The sequence below is a fragment of the Myodes glareolus genome, chromosome 14 (genome assembly GCF_982192425.1).
Source record: "Myodes glareolus chromosome 14, mMyoGla1.1, whole genome shotgun sequence".
Lineage (NCBI taxonomy): Eukaryota > Metazoa > Chordata > Mammalia > Rodentia > Cricetidae > Myodes > Myodes glareolus.
In genome coordinates, this window is record NC_142039.1 from 14,972,116 (window position 1) to 14,998,179 (window position 26,064).

The 26,064-nt window shown below is 44.4% G+C and overlaps 1 protein-coding gene across 6 annotated transcripts in view; it reads left to right on the forward strand.

Annotated features, from left to right (window-relative positions):
- Window positions 1–26,064, forward strand: part of Fam171a1 (family with sequence similarity 171 member A1) — a 114,153-nt gene that overhangs the window by 49,560 nt on the left and 38,529 nt on the right. For all 6 annotated transcript variants that reach the window (XM_048460923.3, XM_087896360.1, XM_085699065.2 and 3 more), the window contains exon 2: window positions 18,787–19,014. Coding sequence is in view for 3 of the 6 variants with exons in the window: in XM_087896360.1 (XP_087752486.1) it covers window positions 18,787–19,014 (228 nt within the window). In the remaining 3 variants the exon portion in view is untranslated. The remainder of the gene's footprint in view (window positions 1–18,786; window positions 19,015–26,064) is intronic.

A 26,064-nucleotide genomic window follows, 5' to 3' on the forward strand; every position in this document is an offset into this window, starting at 1 on the left:
CCCCATGGATAGTTATACAAGAAAGACTGTTTTGAATGCCTACCAGCTGGGAAGTTTTGGGTGCAGGAACAAGCCAGGATGAGGAGAAACCTGGCTTGCTTCCACTTCTCAGCAGAGCTAGCTCAGGCTAGGCCACTCACAGTGTCCTCACTCACCAGTGAAGACTCACAGTGCATCCCAAGATAAAGCCGGTTTGCTGCTCAACCTGGCCATTCTTAAACATTCTCAGCCTATAAACCAAGAACATGGCTTGGTCTGCCTGTATCGTGAGGTTACTGTGATGAGCAAATATGAGAACCTGTGCGCTTGCTGTTGGAAAATGTAATATCCGAGGCTGGTGATCTCTTGCTGTAGTTTTAATCAATTTTCTTTTCCATCTTACCCACCAAATGCCTTTTTCAGCAAAAGCTTCATCTCAGTCCACCCCACCCCCATGTAGGCATCTCAGCAGAAACTGGAATCTGGCCATTCTTGTACATATTTGGTCTTTCAAAGCTGGAGAGCAGCTTTAACTATTGGCATCATTGGATTGGCTAGCTAAGCCCAGCTCTGTTTTACTGTCAGGCTGGTCTAGATTTGTGATGCACAGAGCTATCTATATTAAAGATTATGGTCTAAAAATAAAGTTATCTTTTGTGTTCTTTTTCCTTCATCGGACATTCACCTAAGTAAAAATTATCTTTTTATGTGTATGGGTGTTTTCACCTGCATTTATGTCTGTGTACCATGTGTGTGCACTGCCTAACAAGACCAGAAGAGGGCATATGATGCCCTAGAATGGGTATGCAGATAGTTGTGAACCACCATGTGATGCTAGGAATTGAATATGGGTCTTGGGAAGAGCAGGTAGTGCTTGTAGCCTCTGAGCCATCTCTCCAGCCTCTGGTAGAAATAATCTAATGGTCACTGGAGTTCCTTCATCCAGCTATTTACAGATCTTCCCTGTTTTTTTGCTGAATATTTGTTCCCACATGCAGAACATAAGGCATAAAGCAGGCCTATAAAAGTTAGATGTCAGCAGGTTCCCTGCCGCCACATTGTCACTTTCCTTTGGATTAGCATACCATTGAGTATCGTTTTAAACTTGGAGAAACCAAACGGTGCAAATGGCTCAGAGATTAAGTACCTAGCACACAAATGTGAGCCCTGGAATTCAGAGCCCCAGAACTCACATGAAATGTGAAGTACCAGGTGGGCATGGCAGCCCCACTCCACCTCAGAAGGCAGACTTGGGGCGTCCATAGAACAAGTTGGCTAGCAAAACGAACCATATCTGCAAGGTGTGGATTTGCTCAAGAGACCCTGCATCAGTGAATAGGGAGGGAGGTAATCAAGCATGGTTCTTGACATCAACCTAAGGCCCCATGCACTTGTTCACACACAGACCCAAACACACATACCCACATACATGCAAAACATGTGTACACACAATGCATACCACAACTCTGGAAAAAAGAAAAACTGGTGAAATCTTAGTCAAGAGAATAACAACTATGGTTTGCTGGAGGTGTCTTTTAAATCATCAGCTGTGAGCCAATGTTCATCTTATGCATTATTTATTTCATCTTTGTATATTACAAAGTAAGATAAACTTGGTTTCTGCTTGATTCTGGTTTGTATTTTACTCAGGTTTAAGTTGTGTAAAGCTGTTAATTTTTTGCTCACTGAAAAAATAAGAAATGTGCAATACACAGAAAACTGAATACTGATTAATATTCAAATTATAAAACAAAACCAGGTTTCCACAAAGGAATAGCTGTTCACGTAACAGTTGTATTTATTTTTATTTAACATTGAAAAACTAGCAGTTATTTATTGAAATGCTGATTAAAATATACTGTCCAGATAACATGTCTGAGCTGCTCAGTGCCTTTAAACACGTTCTGCTTTTCAAAACTAAATGTGAGCAGATGTGTGTTTATTTACAAAGCTTCTTCTGGAGAACTTCTCCCACTCACATTTATTAATTTTCATAATGAGGTGGTGGCATTTCTTTCTGGCATTCTAGTGTGAGTGCATCCTTAGTGAGCCTACATAGCACATGAGACCGGAAGTAAATGTAATATATTCCATGTGGGTTTTGTGTGTGACTGTCACATACGAAGATTAAGAAAAGATTAATGCATGGATAAGAACCGTGTTAGAATGACAGACATGTGAAATATTTGGTAATTATTAAAAGCCAGCCCAGGGAAGTGACTCAGGAGGTAAGGACCTGCTGGCCTAAATTTGATCCCCAGAACCTGTATGGCAGAAGGAGAGAACCCCCAGACCTTCTGAGGTCAGCCTCCAGAACCCACATGAAAAGCCAGAGGTGTTGGCACCTGACTGTAACCCCAGCTCTCCTACCCTGAGACCTGGAGAGGGGCGGGATCGACAGACTTGACCACCTTCCCTGGAGGATGAGGTGGAGTGGCAGAAGTAACAGGAGACCCAGAAGCAGCGTAGAGGTGAGAACTGGCTCCTGAAAGGGTGGGTGTGCTCAGACTTCCCCACTGGTGCCCATACTCTTGACACACACAGAGTAAGTTAATGTTTAAAAAGAGTGAAAACCTCATGTCCCACATTGTCTGAACTACTGAATAAGTACTACTCATTTGTTTGTTGGTTGCATGGAAAGGATACATGATCGTATTGGAAGAGAATCATATCTTTGTGGTGGTAAATACACTCTTCCTTGGGTTTCTTCCATAGTAAGATGAGATCTTCACTATTTAACCCTGTGTATGACCCATTAGCTTAATTTGTTAGGAGCCTGTATTTATTACACCAAGGTCTTGGGTCCATACGCATATGGCCATGTGTGTGACATCCAACAGCATCGTGCAAGCAAGTGGAGAGAGGTTGACTGGGTGCTGGTTCACAATTTCCTGGAAAAAAAAAATAAGTCTAAGTATCTGCTCTCTTGGGGGTAGACGGGCGGCATCACCCTTGCACTCTGAGATAGCACAGGGAAGGAAGAGATGAGGTCACCCGCTGGAGAACATTTTGACAGTATGCTGGATAAGTTAATTTCTACACCCACAAGATGTAACCACCCAGAGCCCTGGGGAGAGGCTCAAGGCTTAGCTCAGTTACTGTGTGTTCTTGAAAGGGCTTGTGGTATGAGACGAAGCCTGGCTCTCTGAAGCTTGATCTGGCTGGGGTATTAGCCGTGATGGATGTGCACTGGATTTGGCTCCTGTGGGAAGGGAGGATATGACCTAATGGAGCAGAAGAGAGAAATCCAGAAGTAACTGCCAGTTCTCTGGGTGCAGGTTGTCATGTTTTAGATTGGGTTTTAAATGCAGGTCCTTATGCATGTGAGGCTGAATATAGTTCTACCTAGTCCCCGCTTTTAATTGTTCATATGATGAGTGATATAATGTATGGATGTGTGTGTGCGGGCATATGTGCTTGTGCCAAGCATGTCTACACAGGTCAGAGCACACCCTCAGTTATTTGTTCCCATCTTCTACCTTGTGTGAGGCAGGATCTCTTGGTTGTTGGCTGCATATGCCAGGCCCATTGGCCTGAGAGGGTCTGGGGTGCTCCTGTCTCCAGCTCCTCCTAGCAGTGCTGGATTACAGATTGTGCTGCTGCACCCACCTTTTAAGTGAGCTTTGGGGATTTGAACTCACATCCTCATACTTGTGTGACAAGTACTTTGCCCACTGAACCCAAGTTCTTTAAGATGAGCTTTCCTGTGCTTTTATCATTTATACTTTCTGCGTCCTCCTTGAGAGTCTTCACCCTGAGTCTGATACTCTGGTCAGTCAACCTGAAAGGAACATCTGGTTCCCAAGAAAGCAAAGGAAATTATGCTAAGTTGGCTTGTATCGATGACAGGACAAATTTAACGTTTTTCCACTGTATAATTCTAAAATTTTAAAAGTGACTTTTTCAAGAAAGAACCAAAAATATTCTTCCCATCCTAGTCTGGGTGAAACATCTGCACTGAGGTCAGTAACTTGAGCAGGAGGAGTTGGTGGGAGCTCTTGCATAGTATGCGTAAGTCCCTGGATTTAATTCCCAACATCCAACAAACAAACAAATAAAATCGAGATCTTAAAATCTTCTCAATCAAGTTCTTTTATGTACTTCCAAACTAGGAGCCATTCTTAGCAAGGGATGTCCAGTCAAATTATACACTGAAACCATCCCTGATCTATAGTTGCCATCTGTATGTGAATTTTCTCAGTTTGTGATATTCCTTTGCAAGTTTGTATCCATGCTATCAGGCCTGCCCTGGCGATAATTGGAGAGCATTTCCCCCATTCCCTTGCTCTGACCTCTTTTGTGTTGAGAAGCGGGAGGAAAATCAAGTTACTCTTCTTTCCGTTCCCACATCGTACACATGCAGGAGTCAGTATGGCAGCTAGTCACCTACACTCTGGAACTGGGCAACATTTCTCTCATGATCCGTTGGTCCACAGCTGCCTGCTGTTGGTGTCTGTCTTGTCTAGTGCTGTAAGACAAACCAATTTCCTTCCCGGCTTAAAATCTTCTATGATGCTCTGTCTGTCAAGTCTTTCTTTGGTTGGCCTGGTCTACTACGTTGTTGTACACATGTCCATAGTTTGAAGGTGACTTGGAAATGGGTTCATCACATCTGAGGCTGACCCCAGTCTGTGTGTCCCTCACGAGAGATGTTCTCCTTTAGGGGCTTAAGCATTTTCTATGATCTAAAATGTATTCATTCTAGAAGATTCGTCCTCATAGCAAGTGTAAACATAACTAGCTCTCTACCAAAACTCTGCTCACAACACATCCTCACCCAGGAAAAGCTTTGAATTATCCATTTTGAAATGCAGGTTTATTATTATTCAAGTAGGAAGAAGCTGGGTGATTGAGAGGCAGTTGTCACTGAATGCCCAGCTACAGCCCCCAAGAGAAAAGGGCATGCTGAACCCCAAAGGAAGCAGCAGCAGCAAGGTGCAGTCTGTGAACAGGAAGTGGGAAAAATACAGGAAGAGCTGTCAGTATGTGAGTGTGTGTGTGAGTGTGTGTGTGTGTTTGTGTGAAGTGTGAATGTGTAGTGAGTGTGTGTGGGGATGAATGTATGTGAACTATGTGTGCATGAAGTGTGTGAGCATGTGAGAGTGTGTGAAGTGCATGTGTATGAAGTGTGTGTTTCGTGTGTGTGTGTGTGTGTGTGTGTGTGTGTGTGAAAGGGGGTAAGGATCAGCCAAGTCAACCATTTAGGATTGGTTAGTTTGAATATGTTTTCAGTTCTAGAGTTTAGAAGCTGTCTTCATCTGTCTGGTTTCTGGCCCTGGCCTAAGGGCAAAGTCCTAGTGGCCTGGAATGCAGAAGCATTACAGGAGGTGATTAGGAGAGTGGGCTCTGGATTGGCCAGTTGCTTATAAAAGTGATGCGCAAGTAATTTATTATCTCTAGAAATTAGCTGTTCTGGAGAACTGTGGTCCCCTCTTGGGTCAGCTAAGCTCCAAGATCAAAAAGGCAGAATACAAAGTCACATCCATGAACCTACTTATCTTTGTGGTATCAGGTCAATTACGAGCTGTTTGTGCAAACTTGACTGAGAATTTCAAGTTCCTCGCCTGGAGAACAGGTTAAAGACGGTAGCACATTGAGAGCCCCATTTCCTCCCTGCGAAGATAAAACCTGGACACTTCACACCACTTCCTCACAGTCCCACGTTCCAGTGGGATGGTGCGCTGTCTACCCTAGAAACAGGCCCTAAGCCCGGACACTGGATGGCTGTCTCACTGTGGCTCCTGCTCAGGGGGTCTGCTTAGCAGCCAGCTCCTAAAACTTCGCTTTAATCTCTTTCACATGTGGACTTCTCTGCCTGCCTCCATGTTCCTAACGCTTTTGGCTAATGGCCTCTCTCAGGGACATAATCATTGGCCCTGAAGCTTTTCTAACTTCGGAGTTCCTGGTCAGAGCCAAGCAACTTAAGTGTCTAATTCATGTCTGTGATGGGCAACATTTAATAATGCCTTTGTAGAGAAGAACTAAAAACAGGACCATTTCCAAGTCTAACGCAAGTTATGGCAATCGCCTCTTGGAAAAAGAACTGGTCAGTGGGATGGCAGGGAAAGGATATGTGGGGCTCTCATTGTTCAGGGTCTAAGAAATGCTTTATTGACATTGCTGCCAGGACATGAGCAATAAAGGTTACAAGGCGAAAGGTTAATCCACTTGGCACCAATCTATAAATTTGAACTGTGTGGAAAATATTATGCATTAGTGCTTACTATAGGAAAAATAAGCAGAAACAGTACTTTGCTGTTTGTAATAGATTTCCCCCCATAGATGAAACAGGATATTTCAGTTGAGTTGTGAAAAGGTTTAAGTTTCTCAGAAAGCTGTATGTTGGATTTCATAAATATTGGTATTAATCGGACCACTGTGAGGCTTTGTAACTTGTAGGCGTGAGCAGTTTACAGTGCTTCCCCATTTTAAGAGTTGGTTTAAACAGATGCAAAAAGCAAGAAGACTATTTGACTAAACAAAAGAACATATTTTTGAATGCTAAATGAATAGCAAGCTACTTAGCATATCATTTGAATTCTGCTCTTCAATGACCTAAATGTGGCCTCTAGGAACTAAAAGGTTCTGTGCTTTAAAAATGAAATACTCACCAAGGTTTAAAGGGGACAAGCCTCTGACTCTATTACTTCCTGATGTCCTGTGGGAAAGGCTGGACCTCTGTGGAACATTCTAGAACAACATGTTAAACTAGTGAAACAGAACTGGCTGGTGGGAGGGCACGCGTGTGGCTTGAGTAGTAGGAGTGATTACAGAACAAGCTTGGCCGTTACCTACGAGGACGAAGACTATGACAACCCATCCAACTGCATCCAACTCGGAGCCTTCTCTGCCGTGCTTTCCTCTGACTCTCATGCCCCTTCTCAGCCCTCAGCCTCTTTCCTGACTCGCTTCATAATTGATGGGATGCTTTGTGTGTCTGTGCAACTGTCAAGGACTGTCTAGAGCCCAAGAGTCTAGCCTTCCTGGAAGCTAATACTAAGCACGGTTCTGTAGATGCTGTCAAAGAGTTGACAGTCCATTTATTGATTGTGGTGGGAACAGTAGCCCCAATCTTAGCATCCTTCCACCAGTTCCCCGAGCCCTGCTTTCCACAGTAGCCCAGTGAAGCCAAGGTGATTCCTGTGCACAAGGTGATTTTTAGGACAGTGGGCAGTAAGCATACCTGCCTTTTGCGGTAGCGGGAGACACTAATTCTGTCTTGCCTTGTTATTCACTGGACAAACACCCTTAAAATACAGCCTCTGACCCAACTTTATTACTCAGTGGTAAAGTACTTGCCTAGTGTATTAAAGGCCTTGGGTTCACCCCCAAGCCAGGCAAAAACTGGAAGTAAAAGATAGCTCAGCCCAGAGGGCTTTCAGTGCCTTTCTTGTGAGCTATGCAGAAATGAAAGAGACACATGGGATTGTCACTGTTGTGTATGAGAGAGAAATACAAATTCTATGTACTCAGAAAGGTACAGGCAACACCTCAATTGAACAGGTCTGGAAATCTCTTACAATATTTCTGAGGGCCCTTTTAGGAGTCAAATACTGGTAGAGATCAGCTCATTACGAAGCCATCTAGTGGCGGTTAAGCCTTCGCCATGGTTCTCACTCCATGAGAAGTTACCTTGCACTGGTTCCTCGTGGGAGCTGGGAAACTATGGACAGAGATTCTGCCTATTTCTTATGCAGGAGAAAATCCTACATTGAAATATTACATCATAAGTGGCAGAGCTGACACTAAATATAGGTTGGCAGAGTCCAAACCTCTGTACCCTAAGAAACATACACTTTCTTCTCCTTCAGTTTTTGGTTAAGAAGCTGATGGTGGACGTGGTAATAGTGTGGTAGTGCTGGTGGTGCTGGCGCTGGTGCTGATGCTGGAGCTGGTGGGTAATGATAATGCGGAGGGTGGGGATGGTGGTGGGACCCAGTGGTAAGAGTGATGGTGACAGTGTTCATGGTGGTGTAGATGATGGTGACAGTGTTCATGGTGGTGTAGATGACGGTGATAGTGGTTATGGTAAGAGTGATGGTGACAGTGTTCATGGTGGTGTAGATGACGGTGATAGTGGTTGTGGTAAGAGTGATGGTGACAGTGTTCACGTGGTGTAGATGACGGTGATAGTGGTTGTGGTAAGACTGATGGTTTTTAGATAGTGTTTCACCAGGTGAAATTAGCTTCGGAATGCTAGCCATGGAGGCAAGATCAGGAATTTCCTACTCACAGAACTGATGCATATGCTGGTACCTATCTATCCTCCAGCAGATCCTATAATCTCTTCGAGGCAGTGGGCGCTCCTATTTTATGAGCCAAGAATGGTGGGCTGCAGAGGCTGTCAACTTGGCAAGGCTGTTTAAGTTAGGAGCTAGACTCTGTTCCCATCCTGTTTGCCACAAAATGGATGCTCTCACCAAATGTGTTCCTCAATAGACCCCAAAGTGCCCTGAAATATTCCAGCTCCATCTGAAACATGCTTTCATGATGAAACCGCTCACTGTAGCTTGTTAAATCGCTTCATTTCTTTGAAAGATAAGCGCATATGTGTAACTTAATCACCACATTGATTAAACTTGAGTTTTTGCAGAAGCCTTTATCTGGCTTTCATAGTATTTCAAGAGCTGGGGAGTCTTACACACTTGAGCCATTCACAGCCTTCCAGCAGCCTCTTCAACTAGCCCTTTCTTCCCCCCCCCCCTTTTTTTTAATTCTTAAAGTAATTAATGAGTCCATTTTTTGCAGTTGCCTCCCACTTAGCACTTTCTAAGCAATCTCTTCCCACGGGGAGATATGACTTGCTAAAATCACCATTATCTTTCTCTTCAAATCTCAAGGCTTTGTTCAGAATACATGCTTTGCAGTTTTGCTCTTTCTGTGTCTTAGACTGCCCTCCCCAAAGAAAACGATACAGGTGGATCTGGAAATGTACATGCAGATTTTTCCCCTACCCAGGTTGCCTTGGTAACCCTTGCACGAGCATCTCCCAACAGATGTCTGAAGCTTGGCTAAGGTGTGCACACCACTGCTCATTAACCTAGCCATTCCCAGGATCTTCCAGATCTGCATGGAAAGCGTCTGTACCTTCACGAACATTTTAAAACATCAGTGGAACAGGAGTGTGTTAAAGCGGTTTGTCGTTGCTGTTTCCTTCTAAGCACTCGTGGGTGCTCTGGTTACCGCCATGTTGTGTCATTATCCTTCTCTCGTTCAGTCATATGGAGCACCATGTGAAGCTCAGTGAACACATCTCCTATGTTTGCGTTGCTATGTAATTACCACCGTACATCTTACCACATCTGTCAAGAATGAGGATATTGGTTGGCCTATGGATATTCATCAGCCTTTATGGACAAGTTCCGTGAAGCTGGGACCATGGCTTTATTTTTTCTTCAACCATATTTACCATTCTTTTTTATATTCATTAGCTGTTTCAGTTCTTCTTTGCAAAAGCCACATTATCTCTTTATTTCTTCAAAAAGTTTGTGGAGTAATTCTGTTTTCGCATAGTGCTTTAAAGCTGAGCTTCGGTGGTTCCTGATAACATATGTGGAGGGCTGGGTCATGGCGGTTCAGTTTACTGTCTGATGCAGAACTGACGAGGTTCCTTGTTAAGGTGAGATCATAGGAACATTATATCTTTCATTGTTCCCCTGAGCATGTGGTTATCTGCATAAATTATCCAAGTCCAGCAGGAGTTTTGAAATAGCCCTGAGATATTTAGCTCAGTAACCCCTTGGTTAGCTGAAAGGATTCAGCTGCTCTGACTTTGTTCTGGTGGCAGAGGGCTCGTGTTGAAGCAGCCCCAACAGTGTTCATTTTCCATCATGTACCACAGCGGAGTGTGGACGGCTGCTGCTTACCTTAGCATCGACTGGACAGGCTTTGTAGATCCCTAACTAGAAATTACAGGAGGTCGTTGGTATTTTCTCTTTCTATGAGAGTGTGTTTAAAATGAAAGGCTTGCTGACACTTGAAGACTAGAAAGTCCTGTGCATAGGTGTATATGCGTGCATGTGTATGCATTGTGTGATTTCTTTAATTGATATATTTTTATGAATGTTTGGTATTCCGCGTTTCAGCATTCTGACAAGTGGGTTAGAAATCGCTGTTCATGGGACGATCATGAGTTTGTGCCTCGTACATCTTATAGACGTGTGGGAGAAGAGGTAGGGGAATTCATTGATTGGTTTCCCTGAGATCTCCTGGCCCAGCCAGAAGCGTATGCACGGGAGGCAGGCATAGGGAGGAGATAGGGAGGTTGAGGTTAGAAAGAGCATCGTGTGCAGAGCCCGTCAAGACTGTGATGGGAATAAAATGCTGTAAGCATGCGCCAGCAGCACTCGCTGCCTGCCTGCGTAGACCGCTTCCTTTCCCAAGCTGATGCTGTTGTGTCTACCACATCACTATCTCTTTCTGTGCTACAGCGTGTGAGTCTGATGCCTGTGGTGGTAGACCGTCAAAAGGCACAGAATGACGTTCTGAGTTCCCAAGGGCTGTTGTCACAAACTTATCTCCTCCGTGCTTTTCAGGAGAGTAGACAGGAAGTCAGATACTTGTATAGAGATTGCAGTCCCCTGGTGAGCACTGAGGAAGGCTTTTAAAAATAAACCTAGCAGAGGTAAGAAGTCTCTCTCAGACCGTATGACCTCAGATCAGCAGAGAGGTTGGGGAAGGCTCTTTGTACCATCAACTGCAAAAGGCGTCTATGTGAAGAACGGCCAGAGAGGGCTAGTCGGGGAGCCGGGGGCTCCAGGGCCTCACACTAAAGTGTGCCTACATTGTCCATTCTCTTTGGGAGGCCAGTACAGAGGTCTGACCTCTGTATCTCCTCGAGTTAAGTATTCTTTTTAGAATCAAACAACCACAGGGATTGCCAAGTGCTTTAGTAAGGCTGGGAAAGGAAGCCAAGAACATACAAGTTATAGCAGATGTTTATTGGGCTATATTATATGTGAATATATTGGTTCAGTTTCTATATGGCACTAATGAGACAGAGAACTGCTATTTATCCCAAGCTTGTCTTGACCTTACAGTGTTATTGTTAGAGGTGTGCACCACCACACCTGATTGATAATCTATTTTGTAGTATATTATGAAGTGTATAATGCATAGGTCTCTATAAGTATATCTGTAATTTTTAGTGGATTTCATTCTCTAAGATTTGAAAATTTTAATCAGTTTAAAAAACAAAAATAAATAATACATGTACACCATATGAAAATGGATCAAATAAATTATGGGAATATGCTTGACAAAGTACATCCTAATTTTATCAGATCATTAAGTCAAGTAAGTCTTTCGTGTTTGTAAAAGAAATAAGGTAACAGAAAGCTGCCCTGTGCTTGGCAGGCAACCTCAGTCTGCTTCTGCTTGCTGTCTAACAGTACAGAGATTCAGATTGCACACTGCTCTGGTGAGACTCGAGTACCAGGAGCGCACATACCGTAGGTAAAATAAGAGCGAAGGTCTGTAACATTTTAAAAATAAAATCTCATTTTGGAAAACGTTTAAGCGGTCAAGTGATCTTTTACTGTTTTAGTTAAGAGATGTGAAGCCCACTGTGAGTCTCTAGACTGGGGTTAAAATATAGCTAAATATGGCGGATGCTAAGTGACTTCAGCTGCCCTGCCTACCCCGGGGCCGTTCCCGGAGCTCCAGGCAATATGACATCAGAGTCTAGGCTGGATCCGCAGGGTGGATGTGGCTTTCTTTTCTCCAGGCTCTTAGGGTCAAGCCAGAGAAATGTCAGGTTCCCTGAGAGGATGGACACCTATGGAAATTCTTCTCAAAAATATTCAAAGAAAGGAAAAATTAACCCCCCACAAAAAAAGAACGCCAATTCAAAGAAATAGAAAGGGGAGACAAAGGAAGGGCTGGTAGCGGCACAGAAATTACCACCACCGAACCACCAGGTCTGCAAACTTCGCTTTCCCTTCCTTTCACAGATCCAGAGTGTTAGACGAGATGCTGAGAACGGAGAAGTGTGGGCTGTTCAAACAGCAAGTGAACATGTTCTCCTAGCTTTGCTCCCAGTGAAACCCTCAAGTGTTCTGGAAGGTTCCACACTAGTGAGTGGTTTTAAGGGAGGTGTTTAATTTGATGTTTGGATGACATAATGTAAAACAAATGTCATTTGCATACAAGTAGACTGTGTGTTATGTGAAGATGAAGGGCGTTGGGTGGAAACACTCATGTTTTCTGCCCTTCTGTGCCCTCTCACGGTTTTGTCAAATCCCAACTGGGGAGCCTCGTGTCTGCGTGGGGATTATATGCCATAATACATAATTCCCCTTGTCTGTGCAATTATGTCTGCTTTTAACTTACTGCTTAGAGCTGCCCCTCCCAAGCCACCAATTTGAAGCAGCCTGGTTGCACTTAGTTCAAAATTTGTGGCAGTTAGAAAGGAAATGTCTAAAAGATAATGCTGGACCTTTAAAAGATAATGTTTAGTTTTCTGCCCACAAAGCAGATGTTCTCTGTATTGCTTAAAATGGACTAGTCAGTGCCCACAGAGCCCAACTGTTCATGTTTGCCAAGAGCAGAGGCTCTCTGAATCATGGTAGAGGAAGACTTCCTCAACATCTGTTGTCTTCTCCACCCTGACTCTGCCCCTGGCTGATCTAAATCTGAGGCTGAGATAGAGGCAATGGCTAAATTCCTGTCAAGGAATAATTCACTGTATGAGTGTGTATGGCAAGAAGAGGCCTGAGCAGCCACAGCATGGACCCCCAGCCTGGGCAGACAGAGCTCATAGAGTACTGAAAAGAAAGGGAAAAGGGAGCCAGGAGATGGGGTTGAGAGAGATACTCTTTAGCACTGTCCAGTGGGTCATCCCAGGGTGGCCCAGCACCCAGGAGAGAAACCAGCACTACCCACCCCTAGCAGGTACCATGAAAAGAGACATTCATAAAGCTTTTGTGGGGGTCACAAGACTTCCAAGAAGGCAGGACCAAAGCCAGAGCAGTATCCAACTATATATCAGGACTCTTCCTTCAGGGTCCCCAAACTACACAACCCCTGTAGGCCTTCGCTCAGGGGAAGTGCCTGCATCTGTCCTCCAGATCAAGTGTAGAATGTCACGCTCGCAGAGCCAGCTCTGCCTTCCAGTCACCAGAGGACCTGGGAAGGTATAAATGTGCACCCCCCCCCCCCGCCATCCACTTCTCCCACCCTTCCACTCTCAGCCTTGCTTGTTTCTCCCAGAAAGCTTTTCTCTCCTCACTGGAGACATAATCCATAGCCAGCGCAGTGTAATGAATCACAGAAAGCCACATCCGTCCGTCATCCATCCATCCATCCATCCATCCATCCATCCCAACAGAGGTTCTCACCTACCACTCCCAACTCAATGCTGTTGTGACTTTCTGGGATCCTTTGGCAGTGCTTTTCCACTCACGATCTTGGTAGATGCTTTTTTGCTCTTTTTTTACACTGTGAACCCAATATGATCGCCTTTAGTCCCTCAAATGTGAGTAGGTCTCCCTTCCACTTCAAAACAACGACAGCCCCTTTAAAACCAGGTGCTTTATGTTCTAACTTCTTTTTGGAAAATATTTTACGACTATTAGTGTCAGCTACGCATTGCATAGCTGCTCTATACATATTTCCTGATTAATTCGGTTTCATTCATTATCTGAACAAACTGGTGCCTTTCAGATGAATTGAAATGGTATTTATTTTAAGAATGGGTGAATAAGAAACAAAGGAAACAAAACAGAAGTACTTTGTGTTCCTATAAAACTTTATTTATAAGCACGGAAATTTAAATTTTAGATCATTTTCACTTACACAAAGTACTATTCTTTTTCTTTTTCTTCAGACATGTAAATGTAAAAGTTACTCAGGAGACAGAGGCAGGTGAATCTCTTTGACCTCGAGGCCTGGCCTACAGAATGACTTCCAGGCCAACCAGCGCTGCACAGTGAGAATATGTCTCAAAAACGGGGGAAGTACCTAAAATTACCTTTAAATTGGCTCAATTAATAAAAGTGCTTGCTGCCAAGACTGACAAACTAAGTTCAATCCCCAGAAGGAGAGAACAGATTCCTGAAAGTTTGTCCTCTGACTTCCACACTTGTGCAATAGTGTGTATACACACACACAGAGAGAGAGACACACACACATAGACACACACACAAATAAATGTGGTTTTTTAAGGTTATCCTGAGCATATAACCCATTCATAAACAACAGGCTGGGGATGTGAATCAATGTGCAAAGTATTTGTCATTCAAGTGTGAGGACCTGAGTTCAACTCCCCAGAATCCATGTAAACCCAGGCTCCACAGTATGAGTTTGTTATCTTAGTGCTCCCAAGGCAATAGAGGAGACAGAGACAGGAAAATTGACAGGATCTCACAGCCTTCTATCCTGGGCATATGCGGCAGTGGACAAAACAAGTCTCAGTCAAACCAAGCAGAAGGCAAGAAATGACAGCCGAGGTATATACACTGAGGTGTATACACTGTGACACACACGTGCACGCACATGCGTATATGCACATCATACACAGACAGAAACACACAAGAAAAAACAGGCAGTATTGTGGACCATTTATGGACCCCTGATACAAGTGTTGGAGTCATTGGAGTATTCTGTGTCTACTTTGGTTCTACATAGCTCCTAACTTCACTAGGACATCAGGGCTCGGGGCTGAAGAGTGGCCGTTTTGTTAACAGGCTGTGCCTCGCTCTGCGTGATGGATGGTGAGGGCTTGAAACAGGACAGTGGGGACAAGGGTGCTCAAGGGGGCACTCTGGGAGATGTGTGTTTTGGAACCAACCTCAGCAGAACCTAGCGATAGACACGCACAGTAAGGTAAACAGAACGGTGTCTGGATTTCAAGTTAGAAATCAGGCATCCCAGCTTAGAAGCCTTCTCAGGCTCTCACTGAACAGCAAAGAAATAGGATACAGCTCCTTAAAAGTAATTGTATTTTCATCTATGTATTTTTCATTCTTATTTAACAGCTTAATACATAATAAACTGTACTGTGATGGTGTCCACCCCCACTACCTCTGCTCCCTTGCTCCTGCTGACTCCTCCCCAGTAATCCTCCTCCCATTCTGATGCCTTGTGTCTGCTTGCTTTATTTCATGTGCTGGGAGCCACAGCTGCCTGCAACGCCTGCAACTCCTGCAACATCTGGCAGAGTCATGTCCTAGCCAGAAGACAGTGTTTCATAATGCCCCTCATCCAGGCCCATTATAGGGTCTTCCTCTCAGACTCAGGGGGAGTCATGGGGGTGATAGAGCCTCACAGGAGGTTCCACTTCTGGTTGTCATTAGCGGGAGTACTTTTGCTGACTGGATGGTCTCATGCAGGGTGTTACTCTATGAAAACTGCAGCCCCGCTAACTTGTAGGGTGTGGTACATGCTAGGCCTGGAGTGCACAAGAAGAAAGAGAACACTCCCAAAACGTGACACTTCAGTGGCCTGTAATTACCCTCTCATACCCCCATCCTGTCACACTAAAAGTCAGCGCTAAGTGATCCCTTCCAAAACACACCACAGAACACAAACAACAACACTATTAGAAGTCACTGACGTCGTAGGAACGAAGGGTCTGACGGGAGTGAAAGCCCTCTTTCCCTGTTTACTCATCAGACAGCACAGAGAGCGTGGAAGCTGATGATCTCAATTGTTAGTAAATGTTACATTACCATAAAATTACATAAATCATCAAGTGGCAAAGTCCTTCTCACATGCCTACTTCTAGAGGGTTTTTGCAGCGTGAATATTACTGAAAACTCAGCTGATTCATGTTATAATTTATCATATTACTTGGGGGGCAAGGTAGACCAACTTAAGTAACAAACTATATGTATTCTATAGGTGTGCTAAACACCCTGCAGTAAGATAAGATTGGAGAATTGACTAAGTGTGTATTGCATATCATATCCCTAAATTTCACACCCTCGTTATTATTATTGTTGTTGTTACATTTTTTTATTTGAAATGGGGTGTGCATGCTCTAGCATGCACGTAGAAGTTAGAGGAAAACCACCAAGAGTTAGTTCTTGGGGCTGAAGAGATTCAGAAATTAAAAGCACTGGCTGCTCTTCCACAGGGCCCAGGACACCCATACATATAAAATAAAAATAAAGGTTAATTTAAAAAAAAAAAGTTAGTTCTCTTCTTCTGCCATGGGTCTTGGAGATCAAACTCAGACCAGTCTTGGCAGCTAGCCTCAGAGCCTTCTATCAGCTGAGTGTTAGCTTTTTCCTTCTAGGGCATGAAGCATCCCATTTCAATTTCTGTAACTTTTTTTCTTTCGGAAAGATTTTAAGGAATTACTTGGTATGCTTTGTTAGTAAATCTGAACTCTTTGAGGCCTGGGAGTAGTGCTAGGGATCAAGCCCAAGGTGTTTGTGCATGCTGGGCAAGCCTTCAACCACGTACCCCAAGCTTTAGATTTGTAATTATTTAGCTGGGTTCTATGATCATCTACCCAAGAAATCTGTTAAATTAGTACATGTGGGAAGTAAGCAAGAAGATGAATGATTAGTTGAAATGTACGACTTTGAAAAGGTTGTATCAGTTTCATAAAACAAATAGTTTAATTACCTATGTGGTTTTGTGCAGAAGTGATATCTTTTCAATATTTTTGTTATTGGATACTAGTGATTGAATCCAAGACCTAGTAAATATGAACTATGCATTCAACCCCTAAGCTGCTCCCCAACCCCAAATCTTCAGGTACAAAATATTAACATTCTCAAAGGGATGTCCCACCCCTGCCTTTGAAACCTTTGTGCCTCCACCTCTGCTCTCTGAGCTCACTGCATCCCAAAGATGAAGTGCATACATGAACAGTGATTGCGGAATGGATGAGCAGTAGCTATTCTTGGCCTTCTTCTTCTCTGCAGCCTTGTGTTCTGCTGCTTGCACCTATAGGTTATCTGTGCGTCCCTGGCTTCCCTAGCTACAGAAGGGGAAGGCGAGACCTGAAGAGCAAAATTACTTGCCCTGTGCCACATAGTTCCTCATGGAGCTGAGATTCGATCCCCAGTGCTAACTGCAGTAGCCCACCACAGCGTATCCACCACTAACCAGTACCTGTGGGCTCAGCCTGATTCTGCATCTTCATCCTCCCCCTCAGGTTCCTCCATATCCTGACAGTCACTGGTGGGCAACAATCCACAGAGCCTTGCTCCACATGTTCTGTGTCTGTGAGACTCTCTGGTCACATGTATTTTTTTGCTAGTCCCTACCTCACTCTACATTTCAAGTTACCATAAGACTTTCAGATTGAAGGCAGCTTAACACACACATCAAACAGTGTGGGGGTGTGCCCAGAAGGACTTATGTCCACTTCTTTCCTGAGCCAAGAGGCTTCACAGGGGTAGTGGTCTCTTCTGACTTGGCCTTTGTCTGGTCCTGAAATTGATGCCCACCGTGAGCCTGGAGCCTGACCCATCACCATCTCCTCTCTGGGCTGCTACAGAGTGCCTGAGCCCGATGTTGATCTGCAGATTACGTCACGCTCAGCCCATTCTCCACTGAGATCTAGAGGTCTCTATAACTAACTTCAATTTCCGCGCACTGCCTAAGACCTCTGTGACCTCCCATGGCCCTAATGAAGCTCCCAGAGTAACCTGTGCCCTGCTTAGCCAGCATCCCTGGATTTCTCACACCCTTTACGTCTTGCAGAACCCACTGCGGTTTCTCCTGGAAGCGTGTGCTTGTCTTGTTTCTGAGCCTTCGCTGGCTCTTCACAGCCATAGTGTTTGCTCTGTACTCCTGTGTCTTCTTCACCGCCCACAGTGTGACAGCTCCAGCCCTAGGGGCAGAGGCAAAGCTCAGTAAATATCTCTTGCCTGAGTAAAGGGAAATCATACATTCTGTTTTAAGTTTTCCAGTTTTGACCCATGTGCTTTCATCCTTTATAGTATTACTGAGTAGATTTCATCCCTCCTTGTGTATGTGTATTCTTGGTCTCTTTATTCTTCCATCCTGTGGGTCTTCCCTTTTGAAAAAGTGTGTGTATGTGTGTGTGTGTGTGTCTGTCTGTCTGTCTGTGTCTATGTGTGTGTGTCTCTCTCTGTCTATCTATCTATCTATCTATCTCGGAGGGGGGCGACCTACTGGTAGAAATCTGGTGTCTTCCTCCATCATTGTCCACCTTCTCTTTGGAGAGAGCAGCTCACTAAGCCTAGAGTTCACCGATGTGGTGGCCTGGCTGGCCAGCAAGCCTAGGAATCCTCCTGCCTCCACCTTCATACAACTGATATTTCAAGCATGCATTGCTGTGCCTGGATTTTTATGCCCAGGCTAGGGATCCAAATTCAAGTCATCATGTTCACACACCGAGCCCTTCACCTGGACATTTCTGACTGCTGTTCAGTCTTGTCTTTGTGATGACCAAACCGTAATCCCAGAATTCTGTTGCTTGTGGTCACCTTCGCTGAGACTTTTGCTGAGCCTGCCTACAAGTCTCCCAGCGCACCATGAGTCTTCCAGCCCACTGTTGTCCTTCTGTGCAGCCTGAGTTCAATAGGAGCTAGTGTCCAACAGTGCAGGAAGGATGAACAAATATCTTATGTTTCCTAGTGTGATAAAGGGTCGGACTTGCTTGTCAAGCAGCATGTGGGAGCATGCTTCTAAAAAAAATAGGATATTTATAAGGAAAAAGTAGTTTTTTTATTTTAGAGTTAAAAAATAAAGTTTTGTTTAAGTTTTAATAATTAAGAAGAAAATGATCCTGGTCAGAATTATTTATAAAAGAATGAAACCCTAGATGTTCTTAGCATACCCTCCCTTGACCTCCTGCCAGGGTTAATGTGCTTTTTCTGTTTCCAGAAGTGACCTTGAAGGTGCATATTAGTGATGCCAGTACCCACCAGCCCATCGCAGATGCACTCATTGAGATCTTCGCCAGCCAGGTTTCTGTCGCCTCTGGCACATCTGGGGCAGATGGGGTTGCTTTCATCAAGTTCCAATACAAGCTGGGTAATCAGTTGATTGTCACCGCCACGAAACACGCCTATGTGCCAAACTCTGCCCCGTGGAAGCCCATCCGATTACCGGGTAAGTTGTTCATCCTTCTCTAAGGCAGACCTCCAGAGTGATCAATGAAGAAGTCAGACATGGGGGCACACTGTGGTAGGAGTCAGGCAGGGAAATCTGTATGCCAACTCCTTGAGTCACCCATTCGGGTGCCATTCATTATGTGGCGGAATGGCGGGGTGGGGTGAGTATGTGAAGCTGTCTGGGGCTCAGTTGTCTGCCCATTTCCCCAGTGCTCAGCCTCATGCCTGTTTGATAAGCAGTCGTGTGAGCTCTGTTCTCTCGTGGGTGGCATCCCCTCTGCTTCACAGACATCATAAACAGTCCTGAGCTCGCTCATCAGAGGGTGAAGGACAGTGGGCTCCATACATGCACCACTAGCCTTTCTCATTGCTGCAACAAAATCCCTGGCCAGGGCAACTGAAGGAAGGAAGCGTTTTAACATACGGTTTGAAGGAAAGTACATCAAGAGCAGGAGGCAGCTGGTCACATCGCATCCAGAGTCCGGAAGCAAGGAGTGAAGTGCTTGTGCTCAGTGAGCTTTCTGTGTTATGTGCTACCCAAGACCCCAGCCCTTAGAATGTCCCTGTGTATATTCAGGGTGGGTCTTCTCACTTCAGTTAACCTAATCTACATAACCCCTCCCAGGCAGTCCAGACTGTCCAATCTCTTTGGCCATTCTTAGATTCTGTCAAGTTGACAATCAATAATGTCATCACAGGCATCAGAGAATGCAAAGCCCTTTTCACCGGGTTCCATCTAAAGGAAATGTTTGATCTCCCCCTTGTATCATTGGAAGTATTTGGGAGGGGGGGGTTGTGCAAACAGTGTCTACCTACATCAGAAAAGCAGCTCTTCAAGGTAGGGTCTGTGTATATTATTTGCCAAAGTTACAGTCTATAAAGGCTTCAATCTCAGAACTGGCAAACACCGAGTCTCTATTACAAGGGAAAGAGAAAAGGCTAGCTTCCCAGGGTGCTCTAGCCACCACATTTTTATCACCTGCTCAGTATATACCTCTATTTTATGTGTGTTTCTTTAAATACGCTGCTGAATAAATGTAGTTGACCTGGTAACATTGTGCTCAAGCCCATAGCACCATAACCTACATCTGAACAGTGTTTATCTCTCCCCCGTTTTCTCCGTAAGACTCATTATCCTTCTCATATTCAGGACCCTCAGCCTTGTGCATGGGGACCACGTAAAATAGTGAAATTACCAACAGAAAGCACAAAGTGTGAAAAGGTTGGCACAAGTAGGTAAAGAAAAGGCTTTTCCCAAGGGAGAACACTGAAACAAGGAGGTAGGGTGCTACCCGGTGTGGCCTCTGCTGGGGATGAGCACCATGTGACTCTGTCTGTGGACACTGTGCACACAGACACATACACACAGGGACTGTTGTCTGGGGGATAAAGGGGCGTTTTAGCAAGCATGTCTATTTGTAAATATGGGACCTGTGAATGGTGAGAATCTAATGGCTTTCATTTAGACATTATTAAAATGATTTGAAGAAAGGAAATTGTTTCCATAATATCCATTTTCTTGAATGAGTCCGATATGGGAACAATACCGTTTAATTGAAAGAGTTTTAGATACAGCATAAAAACTTTCCACTAGTTGGCCCTGCCCTCACGGGCCCAGCAGAGCTTTCAGAGCCTGTGCTGCTAGCTTCTAAAATGAAATTAACTGAATCATTTCAAAAGGCCTTCCCTTTTGCTATTTGGTGATCTTTTCATTATAATAAAGGCAACTCCTAGCTATCACCTAAAAGAAGTGTGGCCAGACTGTAGCCTGGCCTCGATGAAACGCAGAGTAAACTGTTGTTTTAGTGTGGGTTTTTAGAACTCGAGTCTAACACTTCTGGTATTTCAAACAATTGAACAAAAAGGGCAGAAGAGCAGGGAGCTCAGAAATAGAATAAAAATTTGAAACTGAGATTCTTTCTGTTCTACATGTGCAGTGGTTTTGTTTATATGAGTGTTCTTATAGGAGCTTGGGATGGATTTCTTTTCTCTTTCTTAGCAATAACTCCTAAAAGAAGTGTTAGGTTTCCTCGTTCGTGGAAGGGTATATAGATTAGAGCTAAGGGACTCAGCAAACAGGACAAACAGGAATACACCAATTTGTCCATTTCCTGCATCGTAGTTCTTCCCGCTGCTCTGGCAAAGAAGGCAGTGTTCCAGGACAACTGCCCTGGTCTCTGACCTGGCTAATTAGATTTGTCAAAGAACACCCACCAAATTGCAAGTACCATGTCTGTAAATGCACGTGTCCACTGTGATTACCCACACAAGACAGCCTTCCCGCCATGGCTAGAGAGACGCTCTGAGACCCTGAAGAGCTCTTAATAGTTAATCATTGCTGGAGAAGAGTGTCATTTTCTACAGTGACGTAGCCATTGATAAGCTGAGCATGCTTCTCTAAGTAACCCCCAACCCTTGTTTTTGTAGGCAACCCTGATTAGACTCAGGAGCTCATACAGCATAACAGATGGAGCGAAGGAAGGAGAGGAACTGGGTGGGAAGAGGAAAGTGGTCAGCAGCAGTGGGTTTTGAAAGGGCGGTGGGGCCTGAAAAGGACCAAAATGCATTCTATGCATGTGTGAAATTATCAAAGAATTCTTAAAATTCAATGCAGGTGCCCAATTACATTATACTCTGCCTGAAATCCTTCAGTGGCCTCCAGGAATTCTAAACGGCACACAGAGCCTCCTCCCTTAGTGACCTCCCCCTTTTTGTATCTCATGAGTTGGCCAGTCTGGGTACCCTGGAGGAGTCTGGCCCCGGCCGATGCTACTGTCCTCTCCGCTCTCTGCACGCTTCTGGACGCTCCTTTTTACCACACTCTTGGACAAAGCTTGTGTTCTATCTTGAAAATCCCAGGTGAGCTAATTTTATTCTAGGAAGTCTCCCTGCTCCCTAAAACAGAGCTGAGATATTCCTATCTCTCTACTTACCAATTTAAAAAAAAAAAAAAGGCACTGGCCAGTTTATAACTCAGTCAGTGACAGAGTATTTGCCTAGCTTGTGAGAGATCCTGGGTTCCATCCTCAGCACTTGTGGCAGAGGACTGAATTCCTTCTTCATGTCAAGAGCCTTCAGTCAACACCCTCTCCAGAGTGAGTAAAAATACCGTGTACTGGGAACTCTGGGCCTCTCTGCCACCTCTCATCCCTCTACAGATTTGGGCCCATAGCCCAGTGCCGCTGCTCCCTGAAGCCCCTGCTGCACATAACTGACCCATTATAATACACCACTTGTTTCCCTCTGAAAAGTAAAATTTGAGAAGCAGTTCATCCCGGCGGTTTCCCTGGTGATGGAAAGTTCCATGTGAAACAAGTCTTCTAAGCACATTGTCCCAGTCCCCTAGTGTCTTAGTCACTGTTGTACTGCTGTGAAGAGATACAATGGCCAAGGCAACTCTTATAAAAGAAAACATTTAATTGGGGTTTGCTTACAGTTTCAGAGGTTTAATCCATTATCATTGTGGTGGGGAGTATGGTGGCAGGCAGGCAAGTGCTGGAGCCGTAGCTAATAGTGCTGTGTCTTGATCCACAGGTAGAGAGAGACACTGGGCCTGGTGTGGGCTTTGGAAATCTCAGAGCCCCACACTCAGTGACGCACCTCCAACAAGGCCATTCCTCCTAATTCTATCACAGAGTTTTACTCTCTGGTGACTAAGCACTCAAATATATGAGCCTACGGGGGCATCTTATTCAAACTTCCACACCTAGTTCTTGATAAAGGTGACAGGTGGTCTCAGTGCTCACACCAGGCAGCGCAGAGGTGCTGGGGGCTATTCAGGGTGCTCCCGGCTCTGGCAAACTCTGAGAGAGACATGTGTGGAGGAGGCAGCTGGGTGCAACCTGACTTGTAAGTGAGCTGCTTCGATGGGTTCCACTCTCCACAGAAGTCCTGTCCTTTCTTCCTAGCCACCAGGGGCCTACCCTGTGCTCTCTGGTAGAGAGGGGGTTCAGGTAATGGTTAAGATAACCTGCGAAGCGTCCATAGAAGTGTCCATAAAGGATTTACACAAGTTAGAGACTTGAGCCCTCTAGTCTTTGCTCATTTATGGCCCCACAAAGGGTCAGGAAGGAAATAAGAGCTCCTAGCACCCTCTGCTGTTTCTGTTTCTTCTTTTGTTCTGATCTTTACTCTCCAACTTTGTCTGAACTCTTCTCCCAACTTTGATGTCCCAATAATTGTGATTTCCTTTTTATTTTGTTTGGGCTTGGTTTTGTTTTGCAATGCTGAGCATGGAACCCAGGGTTTCAAGAATGCTAGGGAAGCATTCTATCACTGAGCTACAGCCAAGTCCTTTTGCTATTTTTTTTTTCTGAGCCTTACTGAATTATACAATTTGGCCTTGAATTCACTGTGTCATCTAGGTAGACCCTGAATTTTCAATCCTCTTGCCTCAACCTCCCAAGTAGCAGGTAAATTTCAGCTACCCATAAAACACACCATTGTCGAGACTCTGGAAATGGTCCAGCCAGGAAAGTGCTCGCTGTGCAGGCAGGAAGACCTGACTTTCTATCCCCAGCACCCAAGTGAAACACAAGGTATACACAGTGTTGTACACTGTAGTCCTAATGCTGGGGAAGCAGAGGCAGGAGAATCTCTGAGCATGTTGTCCCGCTTGTCTTGACCAATCAGTGAGCTCCAAGTTCAGTGAGAGACTATGTCACAAATAGTAAGGTAGGAAGCAATAAAGGAAGACACTGATATTGGCCTCTGACCTCCCTGTGCATATAAACACATATGCACCATGATGTATACACATATTCACATGTACACTACACACCAAAAAGCACCATTTAAATGCACGCTTTAGAATGCCTGGCTGGCTTAGTTCGTAGAGCATGAAACTCTAAAAATGTATACTTGATAGCTTTCTGCAGCTATCATGTCCGCATTATCTATTTCCAGCACATTCCATCACCCTCTATTAACTGTATCCATTAGCTCTGACTTCCTATTTCCCATCCATTCCAGCTCCTAGCAACTTCTAAATTGCCTTCTGTCTCTGGATTTGCCTGTTCTAAAGATTGTATATAAATAGAATCAGACAGTATGTGGCTTTTTTATGCCTGCCATCCTCTCGGCATGTTTTCAAGGCTGTGATAATTAATTTTATTGTCAGCTTGGTCGGATTAGAGTTGCCTAGCAAAAGAGCCTCTGGCTATGCCTGTGATATATTCTAGATTAAATGAGTTGGGAAGAGCTACCCCACCTGTGGATGGAACCTTTCAGTGGGCTTGGGTCCTGGACTAAATTAAAAGGAGAAAACACCTGAGCAGGAACACTCGTGGCTCCGTGCTCCTGGACTGTGTGGCCTGCTCTCAAGCTCCCACTACCATAGCCTCCCTGCCTTCATGGACTGTACCCTCCAACTGTGAACCCAAATAAACGCTTCCTTCCTTAAGCTGCTTTGGTCCAGTATTGTCACTCATCAAGGCAAACAACTAACACACAGGCCATCCTTCTTGTGGCACGCCAGTACTCCACGTCTTTCTATTAATGAGCAATATTCATTCGTATGTACATGCCAAGCTTTATCTGTTTCTCAGTCAACAGATGTTGATTTGGGTTCATTCCACTTTTGCTGTTATGGACAATGGCTGTATGAACATACATACACAGTTTTTGCACAAACATGCCTCAGTGCTTTTGAGTTTGCCCCTAGCAGGGAAAATGCGTGGTCATTTTGTGTTGAATATCTGAGGAACTGAAGTGCGTTCTTATATTTGCCATGGCACTTGCCACCTTCTGCTAGTCCTCTGGCTGTTTCCTACGGGCCGTGGTCCCCTTACAATGAGTGATGTGAAGGCACAGCCCACAGCCCACATTTATGTGTTCTGTTCATGATATAGTCTTGGAACAGAGCCACAGCTACATGCTGAGGAGAGGGGAGGGCAGATGCACACTAGCAACTTGGGGTGGGGGTAAATGCTTGTGGAAAGCCAGAACTACCAAATCATTAGGATCTTTAACACTTGGTCTTTCTAAGTTTTGGTATTTTCATAGAAAGTTGAGTTACTTCCTGGAATCATAGTGAAGACCCATAATTCCAGTGTGTTTGCTTCCCTGGAATTCCAAGTCAATCTCAGTTACATAGTGAAATGATGCCTCAAATATACATACATACATACATACTTACATACATACATACTTACATACATACTTACATACATACATACTTACATACATACTTACATACTTACATACATACATACTTACATACTTACATACATACATACATACTTACTTACATACATACTTACATACATACTTACATACATACATACTTACATGGGGAGAAAGCCCAGTCAGTAAAGAGCTTGCTGTGACAATAGTTGCTCACTAAGTTACCCAGGTTGATAACTCACTTTGTTCCCTCGCCATATCCATATAAAAATCTGAGATCTCAGCCCCCACCTCTCAGCTGGGGGATCTATAAACCTGTTTCCTTCCCTGAAGAGCAGGCACTTGAATAATACCTACTTCTTAGAGGTTTTTTTATGCATAGCTAAGGTATCCAAATCAGTAAACATAGAGCTACATCTGACCTGTCAGTAAGAGCCTGAAAATGTTAGTTTACAGTGGAATTACTTGCAGGGTTTTTTCCCCTCAAGTTCAAATTTCATGTGACAAAATGCCTGGAAAAAGGAGGTTTCTCGTGCCTCTAGTTTAATAAGAAACACAGACTGTCAGGAAGAGAGGCATAGCAGCAATAGCGTGTGAGGACCAACCACATTGTGTTCACGGTCAGAAAATACAAGACAAACCGGAAATGCTCAAGGCCTGTTCCCAGTCACACACTTCCTGTATCAAGGCTCTACCTCCTAAATGCTCCACAACCTTTCAAAACAGTGCCACCAGCCGGGGACAGTGTTCAAGCTCATTTCACAACCAGATCACAGCACACATCTGCCCTGAAACATGTAGACCTTGTGAATCAAAGTTAAAAGTCCAAATATTAGTATAATTTGTGTCGTGTTATTACTTCCAAGTTGGGGGGAACAGTCTGGAGATACTGCATATGTGATCCCAAGTACATATTTTATAGTAT